General features: G+C 37.3%; 1 protein-coding gene across 3 annotated transcripts in view; it reads left to right on the top strand.

Annotated features, from left to right (window-relative positions):
* The window catches only part of osp (myosin phosphatase Rho interacting protein outspread), a 495,008-nt gene that overhangs the window by 463,383 nt on the left and 11,992 nt on the right, over positions 1 to 19,633 (top strand). For 2 of the 3 annotated variants that reach the window (XM_025308055.1, XM_025308056.1), the window contains exons 5-10: positions 3,072 to 3,144; positions 9,035 to 9,676; positions 16,730 to 16,902; positions 17,235 to 17,375; positions 17,533 to 17,694; positions 19,249 to 19,424. In XM_025308055.1, coding sequence (XP_025163840.1) covers positions 3,072 to 3,144; positions 9,035 to 9,676; positions 16,730 to 16,902; positions 17,235 to 17,375; positions 17,533 to 17,694; positions 19,249 to 19,424 — 1,367 coding nt within the window. The remainder of the gene's footprint in view (positions 1 to 3,071; positions 3,145 to 9,034; positions 9,677 to 16,729; positions 16,903 to 17,234; positions 17,376 to 17,532; positions 17,695 to 19,248; positions 19,425 to 19,633) is intronic. The other variant, XM_025308057.1, reaches the window with a different exon arrangement.

Genomic DNA, 19,633 nt, shown 5'->3' with positions numbered 1-19,633 from the left:
CAAACATCATTATCAACAAAGTCAACGAGTGACTTTTTCGACAACCTGTACATTATTATCCGACAGGGACAGGCAACCCGTTATACTAATCTATATATTGATATTACACACACGTGCATTTGTCCAAGCCAATTAATCGACAAAATCACAACCACGAAAGAGAGATATCCTCCGTCCCGTCGAGGAAGTCGTCGCGAAACAGCGACGGGAATTGCGAAATATATAAATCCCATATCGCTTGGAGGAAGACAACGCGTCGTAAATTATTCGACGCGTCACTGTTGTGTTCCTCGCGCGGCATTGAGAACCTGCAACTGTACAAGTATAATCCTCAAACAAAAAGCATTCTTCGCGGGTCACATATACAATAATGTATACAGCCGCGTTCGCGCATCCGAGGCATCTCGCAACGCCTCGATAATTATCTCCTCAGAACACAGAATGGAGGAGAGTGTTTGCGCGTCGCGCGCTCACGGCTCATCGGTCGGTCGATCGATCGATCGTCCACGCGAATCGTCCGGGATAGCCCGGCCCGGGACGGAGTATTGTTCGCAGATAAACGCGAAGCAGCCCTCGCACCGCGGCATTCGAGACGTGCATGTCGATTCCGTTACGCAAGCCAGTGATCGATCGGCAAATGGCCGGCTCGGTTGTCGCGGACCTGCTGCTGCTGTTGCTGGTGTAAACGTACGATTACGTTACGTTACGGGGCCAAGGCGATAGCATACGTGCCGCGACATTTAGAGCCCGGTGAACGTGGAGGAAACGCTGCTCTCGTGTTATTTTCCACATTTTTCCGCAATTATCCCCCTTCCCTCCCGACCGCGCCACGCCGCGCAGCGCGCCTTGCCTCCTCCGTCGACGACGTCGTCCTTCGAATCGCCACGCTGTCTGCGCGAGGGAACTCGGATCGGCTGCACACACCTCGACGTCCCACACGAAATCTATTGGCGGCGGTCGAACCCGCTTCGCGGGCGCTTTCAATCGAAAGATGCGAGGGCGAGATCACGCGTGTGCATTAACGAACGTTGCTTGAGGAACGCCGCGCTTCGCGCACGTCTCGATAATGTCATTTCAATCGCCTCGGCATCTCGTGTTTGTATCTTCTTATTGTATTTCGAATTTGACAGTTGGATCCCGCATTTCTACGTCAGGCAATGCTTGTTCATGTCAGACCGCGAGATGGCTTGTAAACGTTACAAGAGATGCAACATATATTGAAAGAAAGTATTTGATATTTGGCACGCTGATTTCACAATTAAATAATAATAGTTAGGACAACATATGTATTACGAGGCTGTATTAATTCTGGTCTTATTTTGTCAATTTTTTTATCTTTATCTTTTTAAAATGGTTAAATTTACACCAATCAAAATATTTTCCGTTCTTAGCTGTTCTGATCTTTTCTCATCTTTCTGGCAACATAGCGATTCCACGACGGTAGAACGATCTGTCTTTCGAAGCGATCCAATCAGACACCCACTTTTGCACTATCTGTCAAAGCGTGTTGCATCGATCGGAATAGATGGTAATCAGATGGTGTTAGGTCTGGAGAGTACGCTGGGTGCGGAAGAGTTTCCCATTCGAGCTCTAACAATGTTTGTTTAACGATTGAAGCAATATGTGGACAAGCATTATCGTGCAAAAAGATCACTTTACGTCTATTGCTGGCTATCGCTGGCCTTTTTTGCATCAGTTCATCATTCGGTTTGTTCAATTGTTGCTGACATTGCTTCCCCATGTTTCATTCGGTTTTAGAAGCTCGTAGTACACCACACCTTCCATATCTTATCAAAATACAGAACATTGCTTTGCGACCGTGAATATTTCGTTTTGTTTTGGTGTCGATGTTGATGGTTATCCTGGATTCAAGTGATTTGCAATGGCATTTTCATTTAATTTATATGGAACCCATTTGTCTTTAATTTTAATTTTTCCTATGGCATGTAGGCGTTCAGAAATTATTGATCTATCGACGTTGAGTTGTTCAGCCGATTGTTTTTCCGTTTGAGTGGTGTTTTCATTCAATAATGTTCGCAATTCAGAATCTTCGAATCTTTTTGGTTGACCAGTACGTTTTTGTCGCTCGTACAAATTGAAATCACCACTTTTGAATCGTTGAATTTACAGTTGGAATTTACAATGGAGCTTGATCACTTTAAGTTGTAACAAGCATTTCATGAGTTTCAGTTGCTGATGTTTTTTTGATTTGAAATCAAATCAAACAAAGAAAGTAACGAATGCCGAAAATGCAATTTTGTACGATCCATTTTAGACGCGTTTAAACAATGAAACAATCGGTAACAATAACAAGTATCATATGTCATAGAGAAATGTCAAATCTTTCAGTGTTGCCAGAGTTTAACATTCGTACTAACTATTAACTTGTTACAAAAGTCATCTATTGCTAGGAACTACAACTAATTCCACCTCCTAATAACATACATTGAAAAGAAATATTTGTGTGTTACAATTTCACAATGGTGAATTATTAACATGGTTAGGACAATCATTTTTGCAGTAAGTACTGCTGCGAGAGCTACTGATATTTTCTCGTAAAAACAAGTTAAAACAATAAGAAAATATGACATGCACCGAAGAAAATGACTATAATTTTAGTAAAAGCAGTCATATTCTTTTTAGCACGTAAGCTGTTGAAACAGTCATAATCGAGAAGACGAGACGTAAATTACAGCTGTCTGTTCTATTCTATGTTGAAATTCCTAAGCTCGTCGGGGATACTTGTACATTCGTATCCCCACGTTGTTCGCACGTTCGCGTTCTTGGATCGCGAATCGCGTTGTTCTCACGACTGGGGCTGCGGATAGGTAATAAGCAACGACCGATTATCCGCGAAATCGCTCCACAGATCGCATGTAGCATGTCACGATCGATTAGCCAGTTGCGCGGCCGTTCGATCGATCGCGTTAACTTCGCGTTAACAGTATCCGTGAAAATTCTTCTCCACAATCCCTTCCCTCCTTCCCTCTTCCCATGTACCCTTCATTTGTCGTTCTACCCTTTTCTTCAATGATCTCTTCTTCACGCTGTGCTCTGGTGGTATTTTTCAGGGTCGGCACAAGCGAAACGCAACCTTTCCCGGCGGACAGACGACGATTCTGCAGGTTACACCGACGATTCGAAGTAAGTGCCGTGTCGTTGGCGTGTTATGCAAATTTCGCGGTACGCATTACACACCGCTTGTACTGCACGCGTGCGCGGCACAGTCAGTAGTTAATGACAACGTAATTGCCGTGCCTCATTCGTGGCTGTTTCTCACAGTTCTCACAGTTCTGGAAAAACGTGGTTTTCCGAGCGAGAGACGGACGGGCTCTTTTATTAGCGCGAGTAATTTAATAAAGTAACGAGAATGAGAAAGATAGAGAAAGGGGAGAAGAGCAAGGAGAAAAATGGTACATGCGGATGCGCGTGTACGTATGTTGTGCGTATATAACAGTACAACAATTTAGCTCTAGTGTACACGTGAAATATCGCATGGAATACAAGCGTGACAAAAATACAAACATAAACATTGGATTGGTCAATAAGTAATGTCAGATTTTTCCGTAACAGAGATAGCTTTTGCAATGATTTTTAAAACAAAAGATTACTCGTAACCTGCGTAAAAAACGCATGTATAGTCTAAAAGTTGAGATTTTAACGTGTCATTTAAAAAAAAAGTAGTTCGTTATATTTCATTAAATCCTTTTAATGCTTATCTCGAAGATATATTTGAAGATGAACAATTAGAAAATATATTTTCGTGCAATTCGATGCTCTTATTTTCGCAAAAATAAAAATGCGATAGAAACAGCAAAATAGATTTCTGATGTGCATGGTGATGGTTTTGTGAATGAGAAAATGATTCAAAGATGATTCAAAAAGTCTCATGATGAAGATTTTAATAGTTTACCGATGATAAACGTTCTGGCAAGCCTATCGAGATTGATAACAATTAAATCTTCAGTTTCGTTGAAATCCATGTTATACAGGGTGTCCCACTTTTTAATGCCCCGGGCAAATATCTCGAAAAGTATGGAAAAATGCTTCAGACAAAAGTTGTATGGATTCATAGGGGACATAAAATAACTATATCAGTTTGTTCGCAGATGGCGCCACTTTCGACATACTCATTGATCATTACTTTTTTTAAATGGAAACTCCAGTTTTTTATTATATCATCTTTTTCCACTAATTAATTTTAACAACTTTTATCTGAAACAATTTTTTTATTTGCCTAATAGTTTTTGAGATATTTAAGGAAAACTTGGTAACTTTTTTAACATTTAACTTACGATATCTCGCTAACTATTTGTTGGAAGAAAAAATAGTACTAGACTTTTTTACTCTATTTGGTCTCAAGAATATATTGTTACAATTGTGCCCTAACTTTTAATAATTAATTTATCGACTTTGGAAATTTCAAAATCATCAAATTAACAAAAGTCAAGGCGTTTATTGTAACAATATATTCTTGAGACCAAGTAGAGTAAAAAAGTCTAGTACCACTATTTTCTCGACAAACAGTTAGCGAGATATCGTAAGTTAAATATTGAAAAAATTAGTTTTCCTTAAATATTTGAAAAAATATTAGGCAAATAAGAAAATGTTTCAGACAAAAATTATTAAAATTAATTCGTAGAAAAAGATGATATAATAAAAAATTAGGATTTCTGTTTAAAAAAAGTAATGATTAGTGAATATCTCGAAAGTGGCGCTATCTGTAAACAAAATGATATAATTGTTATGTCTTCTTTGAAACTATACAACTTTTGTCTGAAATATTTTTCCCCAAAATGTCGCGTTTACAAAAACATCAGGTAGTACAAGTGGTCTGTGACACTCTGTATATGAGAAATTGTTGAAATATTAGGAGTATCGAAATTCAGCGTTGAAAACTAGTTGCATCAGTTTCTTGGTACGATTTCCAGATATGACGTTTGGATTCTGCACAATTACTTATTCCGACATTACTTTTCGTTCAACGCTATAATAAGAAGATAAGTACGGATAATCAGGCGGGACAAACACATCTTCCTCGTGGGTGCGCGATTATTGGGCTGGAAGGAAAGTAATGTAATATTTTTAGTTCAAAATATTGGAGCAAGTTTATTTATATATGAAAACAGCTTCGATCGGTAAAATAATGGCCGTTGTTTTCTCTAGCTTTTTGTCATCTTTCCGGTAGCTGCATAATTCCTTGCACGTGAAACTTAGGCATTGTCTCCGCGAAGAATTATTGAAGGTGGTTTCTGCAATCCTTCAGAGAAGTGAATGCCTTACTATTAAAGAAATTTTGCAAGAATCGAAACAAATAATAATCCAAAGCAATGTTTGGTGAATATTTTGTTGTAGAACATCCTAGCCGAGTTGCAATATTTTCTTTTAAATTATCAAAGAAATATAAGGCCTGGCGTCTGATGCGATAAAACAATCGTTCAAATTCGCCAGTTCTAGGTGATTTTTAAGTATTACTTCCTTCAGTCTGTCCAATTGGGCACGGTACTTGTCCGAATTAAATCGTATGTTCTTTAGTAGGAACTCATAATACGCAACACCCTTCCAGTCTCACCAAATATACAGTATGACTTTCTCTGGATGAAGCTCAGGTTTTAGAGTGGTCAACAGTTTTCCTGGATACTTTCTCCAGGACCGTTTGCGCATCTCGTTATTGTAGATTACCCATTCTTTCCGTCCGTTACAATCCGTTTAAAAAATAGATCGCTTTCGTTATGTTCAACTAACAAGTTGCAAGTAAAAATGCAATCGATTAAATTTTTTCAGACAAATCATGCAGCATCTCTAGACGTCCAAACAATTCACGTATTCCAACTTATGTAACTGCTCGATAACGATGTGATAAATGGAGCATTTCTATAATTTCTCTTGCGTCATATACTACGAATTATTTTCGATTAAAGTCTTGATTTTGTCGGCATTAACGACAACCAGTCAATTAGAGTGTCCCTCATCTTCGAGTGTTGCATCATCGGTATAAAACTTTGCAAACCATTTCTGACACATACATTCGTTTACGATATCTTCTCCGTATGACATATATTTTCTTTTTCGCCTATACCGTGGTTTTCTTTCTTTCGGAAGTAAAACAGAAAATACAGCTTATCTCTTGCTCCACTGCTTTCGATTTAAGGTGAACATAAACACTTCTACACGCACACACGATTTCTACATACTAAATGAGATGTCGACTGTAACGTTAACATGCATTTATATCATATAGATTGGGATTTTTTTCTATGTATAATGAAATATTAAAGCAACACACGCACACAGAGTCTTGTATATACACTGCTCAAAAGAATTATGGCATAGATAATTTATTGCCGAAAATTGGCCAACTTTGACTGGCGATTACTTCGCGAAAAATTATTGTAGATTAATGATTTTTTTTTCAAAATGAAGCTTGAAGTCTCTACTTTAAGAATATATCTTCATTTTCTGTATGCGATGCACCCCTACTCCTGTAACCCCTGACATCTGAGGGCATGTTTGGTAATTGGAAATTGCAAAATTTGACGAAACGTACGGACGTGGACAATTTCTTCTTGGGGGCGCCGTTTGCATCGTCGTAAAGTTCAAATCTTTCCCTTCAATTTGAAAAACGAAATGGAGTCGCTACAATTTTTTTTCGCAAAGTTACAGCCCTTCAAAAATATCGTACGGAGCCGTGGAGAATACAGAGAGAGTTTTTTGAGAGTTTTTTGAGAGTTATTTGCCGATGCTAGGAATGTTGGCTATGGTCAAAACACGAGCCAGGAGCTGAAAAATTCGCGCGTGCTTACGTGCGTATGTCAACAAACACTTTTGCCGTTGCTCCACTATGATTTCCAGTCATTTAATCCGCCGGCCGGTACTTGGCCCGAAGGTCAAAAACAACGGTACTTTTGAAGGACTGTAACTTTACGAAAAAAAATTATAGCGACTCCACTTTTTTTTTCAAATTGAAGAGAAAGATTTGAACTTTACGACGATGCAAACGGCGCCCCCAAGAAGAAATTGTCCACGTCCGTACATTCCGTCAAATTTTGCAATTTCCAATTACCAAACATGCCCTCAGATGTCAGGGGTTACAGGAGTAGGGGTGCATCGCATACAGAAAATGGAGATATATTCTTAAAGTAGAGACTTCAAGCTTCATTTTGAAAAAAAAAATCATTAATCTACAATAATTTTTCGCGAAGTAATCGCCAGTCAAAGTTGGCCAATTTTCGGCAATAAATTATGTATGTCATAATTCTTTTCAGCAGTGTATATTGAAGAAATATGACATTACTTTCTTTCTAACTCAATATTACGTTCGCAATTTGAAATCAACGTTCTTGCTTGATTGGGCTTCGTTTGAATTATTCGTAGTAGTTTTTGACGGAAATCATGCCGGTCAAAAGTGGAGTCATTTAAAATAACGACACTTAGGTCCCGTTCAAGTTACTTGGTCAATTAAAAAGCTCGACTCGATTTTCTGTCTATTACGGCACAACCGACCGCTCTTTCGGAGATATGTAATGTCGCCGCAGAACCATGGTGAAGAATCAAAGGCAACAACGACAGTTACTTGGTCGATATATATTTTTATATGACAAATATTTTACATCGATAATTTTTTCATTATATATATTCATTATCATTTGACGATGAGTGCCTTTTCTAATGACAAAGAATTTTATATGATTATAATTTTATATGATTATTTTGCCTTCATTGAGTGCAATAGTTACAAAATAACCAGGGTTGGGAAAGTTACTTTTTAAAAGTAACTCGTTACCGTTACCATTACTTTCGGTAAAAAGTAACTCGTTACCGTTACTCGTTACTGATCTTAAAAAATAACGCGTTACCGTTACTTGAAAGTAACGATATTTTATTTCGTTACTTTCCGTTACTTTTTTTTGTTGTAAATCCAGGATTATAAGAAAGATGCTAAGACAAGATATAAATCGGACATAAGACGATTAGAAATATATATATATATATAAATATTTTTATTATTTTATGTTATTAAATATTGTATTTAATGAAAAGTTTCTTAATTAGTGGATATGAATTTAATATTTGGACATTAGTGCTTGTTGACTTTAAAAATCTTTGCCATTCATCATAGGCGGATTTCTCATTTGATGTTTGCTATTTAAAATTAAAGAAGTCATCGTTATTATTGTGCTTATCAGACATCAAAAAATTTTTAATTGAAGGAATTCCTTATAAATCTTCTAAATACGTTTGTGCAAGTTTTCACTTATCTTCAGCTAACCAACTCAATTTGGGATACAAACAGCTGGCAATTATCAATTCTTCTTTTTCGAGTGTAGTACAAAACCTAAAGTTAAATCAATAAAATTAAATATGAACATATGGATTTTTCTTTTTGATCAGATGAATGTTGTTTGATGAACATATGTTGGTATTAACCAAATTACACCAACTTACCTTTCTTTTAAACCTTTCTGTATAGCTACGGCCAATGGATGACAATATGTGAGTCCATCTTTATTGGTTCTCATTAAATCCAGCATAAAACAAAAAATGCATAGAAATTAAATACAATTAAGTATAATTTTATAAAAATTAAAAAGTAACGATTAAAGTAACGGACGTTTTGTTACTCGTTACAAAAAAAATGTATCGCCGTTACTTTTTCGTTACTGACACCAAAAAGTAACGGCGTTACCTAATCGTTACTCAAAAAAGTAACGATACCAGTAACGGCGTTACAAGTAACGCGTTACTTCCCAACTCTGAAAATAACAATAAAAATAACAACAACAACAGTAATAACTATAGTAATAATGAAGATGACAATAATGTTAAGTAATGTAATAAATTTAATCGAAAAGTCGGACCTTAAACTTTGGTGTCATAACTTTCGACAGGTAAAAAGTAAAAGTAATTAAACTTTCCTCTACTTCACTCGCAAAAATTGAGCCGTGCGATTTCACAATCCGCTTCCGCGATGCAAAAACGATACTCGTCGATTTCGGTAGTTCGCAGAGATACGAAATTTTACTTCGCTCACCAGGTAACACGCCAAATCCGCCGCGACCGCGTTTCAACAGCTGCCGTTCAGAGCCGCGCGGCAGCGCGTGGATCCCCGAGAACGGCAGTGGCCCATCAGAGTTGTGTTCGTCCGTGTTCTCGTCGACGCCGTCTCTGGTGACAACCAGCGTGGTTACAGCCGCCAACAATAGCGTGCTGACGAACGGCAATGCGCAGAACGCCACCGAGGTGAGGAACAACTTGCTGCCTTTATTGAGCACCAACGCGCTACTTGAAAACGGCTCGGGCGGAAGCTACCTGACGACCAGCCAGTCATCAACGATAACGGCGACGACAACGACGACGACGACGTCGTCCTTGATGTCGAACGGCGGCGTTTGCAGCACGGTTTACTCGACGACCACGACGACCGTCTCGACGGCGACGAGCGCTACTTCGTCGGGCGTCGTCCTCAGCAGCGTCGGGTCATTGAACGAGAAGCCGCCGATGATCCCCAACGACGGCAGATCAAGCTATCGGGACCAACCTGCTAGCAGCGCGTCACCACCAACTCGGGACAAGCTCCGTGCCGAGGACAAGGCCAGGCGCAGGATGAATCAGCAGCAGGACGAGCGGACGAGCGGCATCATCGGTGACACCGACGCAGCCTCCGGCGAGAAACTAGGTCGGTATTCAATGAGACACAATTTCTCCCTGTTGACTTCCGAGCCACGACTGATGCGGTCGTTGCGTGTGCTCTGACTGCATCGTTCAGAGAGAGGCAGAGAGAGAGAGAGAGAGAGAGAGACAGACAGAGAGAGAGAGAGAGAGAGAGAGAGAGAGAGAGAGAGAGAGAGAGACAGAGAGAGAGAGAGAGACAGAGAGAGAGAGAGAGAGAGAGGGAGAGAGAGAGAGAGAGAGAGAGAGAGAGAGAGTGTGTGTGTGTGTGCATTTATTTATACTTTTAAATTAAAATTATGGTTTTAAAATCTTAAAATGCAATCATGGTCTGTGAGGTAAATGTTAAATTATATTTACACTAAATTATACTACACCAATTATATTTGCGCAATTACATAATTTTGAAGTACTTTGTAAGAATTATAATTTTGAATTACTTTATAAGAATTATATATTAGAGAATCGTGCAATTTTTACCATATAAGTACAATAATAATTACAGTAATAATAATACCATCAATAATATTAATATTAGTAATAATATTATTCTTGCTGTAATTATAATAATTTTAATTAATTCAGCAAAATATTAAATAACGCTTGGCTCTAATAAGATCCTTGATTATATTTTTAATATAATTAGAAAATTGAAAGTAAAGATACTTTGATGTGCAAATACAAATTTTTTTTTAATATTTTTATTTGTACAACACATTGGTCTCACTCTCTACGCCTATTATAGACATTTGTAATTTATTTATGTATTGTATATACGTATCCTTTATTACTTTGTATGTATAAGAGTCTTTATTTTCAATTATCAATTTCATTATTTTTAATTATTTAATGTAATTATTTTATATTATAATTCAAGCTTGATTTTTTCTTAAGTATAACACGAACAATAAGGTTTAGTTATTTCTTTGTATTTTTGAAAAATCTGAAATCTAATTACGTTATTCGCGGTGCACAATTCGATGATTTCTGAATTTTCTGAGACTTTCTCTTTAGTAACCAAAAAGTTTTCCGAAGTATTAAATAGTGAACAGAAACTTTGAAGTAAGCAATTTCCAACTTTTGAGTACGCCAGAATTTTTACTACGATATAACTTTTAATTTCGACTCTTCACCACGGTGTTATTCCGCGATTACTTAAATTCGTTCGATGAAAACGTTGTAATACGATTAAGAAACTGATGATACGGATGAGAGATCGCGACTTGTCCGGATCATTTCATTAGGATTGCTTCGTTTGAATCGCGTTGTTGAGATTACGCTGAAATGAAGACACGGATTGATAGCGAAAGAAACGAATTCACGAAGGATACAGTTTCACTTCCGTGTCTCGACGAAACATAAGTGCGAAAATACACTCGCGGATAACACGTCTTACCATCTCGCACCGCGGATTAGCGTCGAAAGTTTTTTCTTTCTTCTCTTGCTCTTAATGGACGCATGAAACTAGTTTAAATACGTGCCGCGACAGAATACTGGGTCAAGTCAACGTCGCCACGCAGTTTGCGTTTTACATTCTCAATGACAACGATTTGCAGTCCGCGAAAGAAACGACTAACGCATTGATTTGGAATTGACTTATTTTTATTCGATGTAATTGATACATAGCAGTTAGCGCGATGTTACCCGCAAAGACTTTGGCGTAGGCGATTTCCAACTTTCCAGAATTTTTAATACGATATAATTCTAATTTCGAGTCTTTATCACGGAATTATTTCGCGATTATTTAAATTCGTTTGATAAAGACATTGTAATGAGATTAAAAAACTGATGACTAAGATGAGAAATCGCGTTTTATACGGATCGCGTAGAATGCTGTATTAAATATTGGGTGAGCGCAAAAATTTTAATTTTTTTTAGATTTCATGATTGAAAAATAGACTAAGTAATTTTACTAAGTAAGTAAACAGGCTAAATAATTTTATTAAAAACGATTTATTCATACTATCAAGTAATCGTCATTATTTTCTATTATTTTTGATATATTATATATCTACATATTTGCAAGCGCTGCGTATTCGAGAAATTCATTAAAACTTTTGCATTTACACAATAAAATCTACTGAGTACTCCTCTTTCTCTTTCTCTTTCTTTTTCGGAAAATTTATGAGCACAATGAGTGCAATTTTGTTAAATTTATGAGCAAAATGAGTGCATTTTTGTGCTATTTTAGGAAATTTCTCTACTTCCAGTGAAAACGATCAAAAATCGCGATTTCTAGCTGAGAAAAAATAGCTGTTCAAGAGTACGGTTCTTTATTCTTCCAATAATTAATCCAAAGCCCCATCGCGAAGTTGATTTGCGAATAAATTATAAACAACTAACTAACTGTTGCGAGAGAATTAAATTGATTTGTTTGAGTGATATTAATTTCTCCTTCTGCTGCTCTTAAAACTTATTTGACGTCTACTAGTGGTATTGCAAAAATTATTGCTTCAGTTATGATTTTCTTTTTCTCATCCGGATTTTCTTTTTAAACAGCAAATTATCACCTCTCTTTTTCTCTCTGGGCAACTTTTGTCCCACATGGCTCTTGCGCAGTATTGCTGATTGCCGTCTCCTGTTTGCATTGCGTAATCGCGTGCGTACAATCTCCAAGAAAATCTGCGACCGCGCCGTATTGTGCTTATAAGCAATCCATAGATTTCATTTAGATCGATACCGGACGAACGACGGGGCGCTCTTTAGAAATCGCCCTGCGAAAAATATCACAAAATACAAAATCCGTCATATAATCCCTCTTGTTTTATCTAATTTAAGATTTACGTTAAACGTAAATCTTAAATTAGATAAACGTGGGATTATTGAAATCACGCGTGTTATCCGAGTGTCAGGATCAGCTGGAGATTTGAGCCGACGATCGTCGATTAGTTCTTTAACGCTCTCCCGCGGCGCGCAGTCGCGGTAAAAAATTCTGATATGGAATTTAGATTTACAAGAATGCCAGCGATATTCCTGCGAAATCGCACTTTAATTTGACTCAGCGTTGCGATTTATTATTTATTATCAAACTCCATTTATAAATTAAATAACTGAAGTCTGTAAACTAAATAATTGGATTGTGATATTTTCTTTTAAATGACTAAATGACAATTTAGTTAAAAACAATGAAAATTTAATTTGGCCTTTCACTATTGCGATCTTATTCGTCATCATTTTATTTTATTTCTGTTTTATTTTTCTGCAATTTACTATCTCGTTATAATTTTATTTTAAGTTTTTAACTAATTTGACTAATCTTCTAAACGAGAGCAGAAATTTTCTACACTGATAGAATTATTATATTAGTATAACGACAACATGTTTCATTTCGATATTCGACTTGGGTGAAAAAGAAACGAAACGCGCGCAGAGAGGGATATTAATATATATAGGGTATACCAAAAGTCTAGAAACGGTCGAATATTTCATAAACTATACATTTTAGAAAAAAATGTTTCAGACAAAAGTTATTTGATTCGAGGGGGGACATAAGATGGCGTCATTGGATTGACCTTGAGTGAACGTTCCAAAGCCATACGGAGTTTAACTTTGTTTTTTTAAATAGAACTCCCTATTTTTCATTGCATATTCTTGTAGCTCATCTTGAGAGCTTTCCAAAATACTATAAATAAGTTATGTTTCATTGAGTATTTTCCGAGTTATGGTGCTTGAAAGTTACAATACCGCCGGCATTAGCTAAGGTATACCGCATGGAGATTGCACGATCGGATTTACACCTCTTGTGTATGTGTGTGTGTGTGTGTGTGTGTATGTCATAGCAGAGATAAAGACCCCACAGTTCGTCACTCCCGTAGTATTTAATAACTTCAAATCCTCTGTGCTATGTGTGCGTATGTGTGTGTGCGCGTGAGTGCGTGCGTGTATGTGTGTGTGTAAGGGTGTGTGGTTTAATTGAGTAAATGTTCAAATTGATCTCCGTCTGCTACTTGACAATGACCTAGCCGTAGATAAAACTTATTTATATTTAAAACATTTCGTCTTATCTCTGCCGAGATAAGATCGACTTGGTGTATTATACGTTCCCTAAGATCCGCAAGGTTGGCAGGTTTTGTTTCATATATATTTTTTTTAAAATATCCCCAAAAAATATAATCGACAGGAGAAAGATCTGGTGATCTAGCAGGCCACTCTATTTGACCATGTCTTCCTATCCATCGATTTGGAAAAGTATTATTCAAAAATTGCCGTACTGCTACTGCATAGTGTGGGCCTGCACCATCTTGTTGGAATCAAATATTTTCTATGTTCCCATCAAACATATTTTCAAGAGCGGGTATGACTTCATTTTGCAATAGCTTCTGATAGATCGCCGCGTTCAAATTCCCATTAATGAAAAATGGTCCGACAATATCACGTTCGCAAAAATCCACCTAAACGTTAAGTTTTTGGAGATACTACACATGCGATGTGTACATGCGGATATCACGCATCCAATGAGAATTTTCATCACTCCAATATCGACAATTATACTGATTTAGCGCTCTATTCAATTCAAAAGAAGCTTCGTCGGAAAAATTATGTGATTGTGTGAAAGATTATGTGAAAAAGTTATTATTATCATCGTATTATCGACACATCATTTCGTCGCAGAATTCATTTCTTCGATCAAAATCATCTTTCGATAGCTCCTGAGTGATTTTAATTTTGAAAGGATGTCATTTCTCTTTCACTAAAATACGATGAATGGATATTGTACTAATCTCATGCGTCTGTGCTGTCTTTCTCAGAGTATAATGAGGATTTTCGACGAATGTTTGTATCACTTCGAAACTCTTATCCAAGTTTGTCGCTAATTTTAGTCTGCCAGTACGTTGTTGGTCCTTGACGGATCTTGTTTCATCAAATCGTCTGACTGTTTTCTGGACTGTAGACTTCGATTCACGATCTGGATAAGTATTGTTAAATAAAACAGCTACTTGTTCATAGGATCTAACGCGGTCACTATATCCTCGCATCATCAATAAAGTAATTCTTTCTCCTTCAGACAATACCATTCTGGATGCCACTGAAATTTCACTCAGTTGTTTGATAGTACATGCTTGTACGACCACGTTGAAACTCAAGTGCCCATTTACAAACCATTGTTTTTGAAGGAGCAGATTCCCCTAACACATTTACCATCTCGGAATGAATTTCTATTGCCTTTAAACCTTTTTTAACAAAAAACTCAATCACTGCACGCTGTCAAATTTTCCATTGCAAACAAATATACTGACATGTCAACTTCAATTGGCTTGTAAATACAGAAAGAATTGACAGATGGAAATGAAACCTAACCTAGGTTCATGTGAAGAGTGATTCTATATAACCGACTACAATTTATAATTCTACCGTTTACTTATAGATGCCGCTCCGCGAACTTTTCACGCAACCTGTACACCCTTCTGGTTCCATCATATACTACATATACTACATAGTACCCACCATATACTACATAGTACAGAGCATTACTTTCTTGCCGTGAATATTCCGCTTTGGTATCGATGTGGATGGTTTTCCTGGGTCGCTAATGGATTTCCTTCGTTTGGGATTATCGAAATATATCCACTTTTCGTTTCCAGTCACAATATGATGCAAAAGAGCCTTTTCTTTTTGCCTGACAAGCAAGATTTCAGACATGGCTCTTCGCTTCTCGATGTCTCTTTCTTTCAGATCGTATGGCACCCATCTTTCTTCTTTGTAAATCTTTCCCATGGCTGCCAAACATAAAAATTGTTGATCGATCAACATTCAACAATTGCGCGAGCTCATGTTGCGATTGACACGGATCTTCATCGATTAGCGCCTGCAATTTCTCGTCCTCGAACTTCTTCGGCTGATCTGGACGAGGTTTGTCATCGACACTGAAATTATCACTTTTGAAATGTCGAGTGTTGAACGTCGAACATTCTCTGCATGATTTATCGGTAGGGGCACTTTCACCATAAGCTTCTACGAGCATTCGAGCTTCAGCGGCTGTTTTCTTCAAATGAAAACAGAAAATGAGAACTTCCCGGAAATGATGCTTTTTTGACTTGAATTTCGACATTTTTGAATCAGATAAACACGATGTTGTTACAAATCCAAATGTTTATCAACTGAATATTATTGCCAAATATCAAAACTAAAAAATAAAGCCTTTTGCAGATATTAGAGGTTAGAAAATTATATAGTACAGCAAGACCGCCAGATGGACCGAATTAATTCACATACCTAATAATTAATCGGCAGTCAATTAATGCGGAGCAGTCGTTTGTCCGTGCGAGTGTCGATACGTGCTTGGACGCTACGGACTAAGTGGAAAAGAAATTAATTAGTTAAGTCGCCGACCATGATATTAGGACGAATGTTTCATAACAACGAACATATCGCTGCTGGAGGAAGACCGTTCAATGATTTTATTCGCGCGCAACAATTTTGTGCCGTCTCTCCACGGACACTCATGAGTGCCACAATTATAATTCATAAACCTTGACTGTCATATTCGTGAGCTGATTGAAATTGAAATGGAGATAGATAAGTGTATTTCGTGCTGTTTCGAAAATAAATAGCGTGACGAGGAAATGATTCTTCATTTCGAGGCGATGGTAACGGTTAACGTGTCGGTTACGTATCGCGTAAACACGAAATAACCCGCTTCTTTATACATTTAGATATTTTTTAGATGTAAAATGCTTTTGTCATTTTATATTTTAATAACAGATTTCTTGATCCATTTGGAGAAGTCTAATTAATTTTAATTAATTAATTTTTCTTATCTTTGAATTACAATAAAAGGAATTAAGATAGAATTACAAAATGGAAAACAATTAAAATTAAGATTTTGTAATCAAATAGATATTAAAACTGCGTTTCACATACAGCTAGTTTCGAGCTTGCTTGAATAAAATTGTGATTTTTAGACTTAAAGATGCGCAATGTTGAAAACTGAGGCAATTGCAAGAACACTATTATATTAACTTCGATATTTTCGCCAAGAAAAAATAGTGGTTGGCTGGGTGGTGGATGGGTGGGTGCGTGGGACACCGAAAATGAAGATAAAGGTATATGTATTATGCAGACGATGACGCATGTCGAAGGATACTTCTGGAGCACGAGAGGGAAAGAGAAGGAAAACTACGGGACATCGCGGCTTCGTTAACTCAACCACGAGCTAGGAGGATTAAGCCGAGGACCTCGGAGCCGACCAGGGATGTCGTAGACGCGGCGAATGCCGCTCATCAGGATAAGCTTGTACGTGAAATGAAAACATAAAAATATATCGCCAACTTTGTAGCTATATATGATGGCGAATGATGGCAGTTAATTCCGGTTTGTCGTCACTTGGCGGAGAAATATGTTTATAAAAACATCTCGTGAGAACATTATTTGATTTGTATTATTTATTTCGCTTCATCGAAACTTTTTAATAGAAAATAGAAAAATTCCGATTAATTCTCGCCCAGCCTCTATTTGGTTCCATAAATTGACATCTTTTCTTCCGTGCATGGACGTTACTTTGAAAAGAAATATGAAAGGATGATAGAAATGATAAAGGGAAATAACGTGACGAATTTCGTACACAGATCAGAGGCGATCCCGACGGCTGCGGTCTGGACATTTCCGGCATCAGGTATTCACCTACTTCCGAGTTGAGAGTCGATTTACCAGCGGAAGACTTGCTGAATATCAAGAAAGGCTGGCTGATGAAGCAAGGATTGAGTAAGGTGCGTCTCATTTCGCTCGCTCGAAAAAGTGTGAGTGAGAGAGAGAGAGAGAGAGAGAGAGAGAGAGAGAGAGAGAGAGAGAGAGAGAGAGAGAAGGGAAGGAATGGAAAAAAAAGGAGACAGAGAGATGGCTCAACTAAATCTGTTTTTTGTTTAGGAATGGAACAAGCACTGGTTTGTTTTGAGAGGCTGCGGATTGATGTACTACAGGGACCCCTGCGCGGAAGACAAAGGCATCATGGATGGAGTTATAGATCTGAATACTGTCACCGCTGTCATGCCACTTCAGGTCGCAAGGAATTACGGATTCCAGACTGTTGTAAGTTTAATAATGATCTTGCAAACGAAGAGATCCCTCTTCGCTCTTCTCGGAAAACAGTTTCGTATAAAATATAATCGACTACTAAGAATGTGATGGCGTTAGTAATGAAACATATAATTTTATATAATTTAAATATATGATTGTGAATGATATGATATGATGATGAAATATATAATTTTATCTTCAGCTGAAGGACTCAACGTGTCGCAATCTGATTATTTTCATTATTTCGAAGTTTCGAAACGAGCCTCATTGTTGAAGCGAAAAAGTTGGAAATTGAGAAACTTGAAGATATGGTTTAATTTTTTTTATTTTTTAAAAATATGACATATGAACTTAATTCTCTTAATTTTCGAGGCGTTTAGAAAGATATGGTTTAATTATATAGGCACACCAATAAAGAAAGTTGCTTGTTTGCTAGATTACACCACCATATCTATATGTTTTCGGGATCGCTAAATCCGAATCTGTTGTCCGTTTTATCCCATCACGTCAGGTTTCGTTCCCAACCTAAAAAAATACCTTAGAATCACTAAAATAGCGTTTTTGAACCTGAACAGTGAACACTGGCGACTGAAATCTGTAGATAATAGACTACTTATGTTTTTGGGGATATTAAATTTGAATTTTGAAGTCGAATCAATCTTAACAGGTTAGAATTCCTTTTCAACTCTAAATATATCACAATTCTCTATTCATTTTTTCCTATTATATTTAACTCTTTTACTCTCAAAAGATCTATGGAGTGGCTTTCTTTTACGTTTGATTCGAATCAAACATAAAAGAAAGCCACTCCATAGAACCTTTGTTCACAACTACTGTTCATTGTTCAGCTTCAAAAACGCTATTTTAGCGATTCTGAGGTATTTTTTGAGATTAGGGACGAAACCTGACGTGATGAGGTAAAACGGACAACGGATTCGGATTCAGCGATCCCGAAAACATATAGGTATATGGTGGTGTAATCTAGCGAACAAGTAACTTTTTTTTGGTGTGCTTGTGTTATTGATATGATTTAATTATATGGTTTTTTAATTTTTTAGAAGACCAGAGACATAGTTTAATTTTCTTAACTTTAAATAAGTCAGATTGTGAGACACTGAATAATTTAATTTTAATTTTAATTTGTTTAAGTTTTTTCAGAAAATTAGACACATAAATTCTTTTAATTTTTGAAAAACCAGACTGTGAAGCACTGAACATTTTCATTAGTACTAATCTTAAAAACAAGTGAAAAATAGTTAGCGCAAATACAAGCAATAACTTCTGCTGCAACCGTTCGCGAAGGACTTAAGTTTCGATTGGACGGTCGGGATTAGCTTCCGTCTTTGGAGTGGGAGCGGTCAAGAGAAAATACTGACTCAATTTCACGGTAGAATAAGTCGACTGTTCGTGGAGCTTCTCATTCATGCTATTGATTGCCGACGACGGGCAGCGTGGCATCACGTACCTCGCACGAATCGAAGCGTGTAGTCGCACGACATTTCATAGCCGTATTTGTGTCTCGCTCGTACGATACGTACTTACGATTGGCTGTTTTTACGAACATAGGCTTGGGACGACCGAGGCAGCACTGTTCTTTCTGCGGTGACCGCCGGCATCAGGTCCAGTTGGATGTCGGCGATCAGAAGAGCGGCCAATTTGCCTGATCCTGACAGCAACAACGTAGACTCCCTCGCCGTATGCCCGGATACTCAGCAAGAAGCCAATCCGCAGTCTCCTACTGCGTAAGTGTTATCTTGCGAGTCTTGAAGATCTCCAGTAAAAATATTTTATCAAAGTAACTTACTCAGATCTTACAGTAATACGATCAAACATAAAACATATTGAAATCGTGAATTATAAAGTCAAGAGATTTATTCATATTACTTCATACTTATCATTTATTTTTGTTATTAGTTATTTATTTGCAAGTAAGCAATTCTTTATAAAGAGT

The sequence above is a fragment of the Harpegnathos saltator genome, unplaced genomic scaffold (genome assembly GCF_003227715.2).
Source record: "Harpegnathos saltator strain DR-91 unplaced genomic scaffold, Hsal_v8.6 scaffold138, whole genome shotgun sequence".
Taxonomy (NCBI): Eukaryota; Metazoa; Arthropoda; class Insecta; order Hymenoptera; family Formicidae; genus Harpegnathos; species Harpegnathos saltator.
The sequence above is the reverse complement of the archived record's forward strand: the minus strand, read 5'-3'. Positions and strand labels throughout refer to the sequence as shown.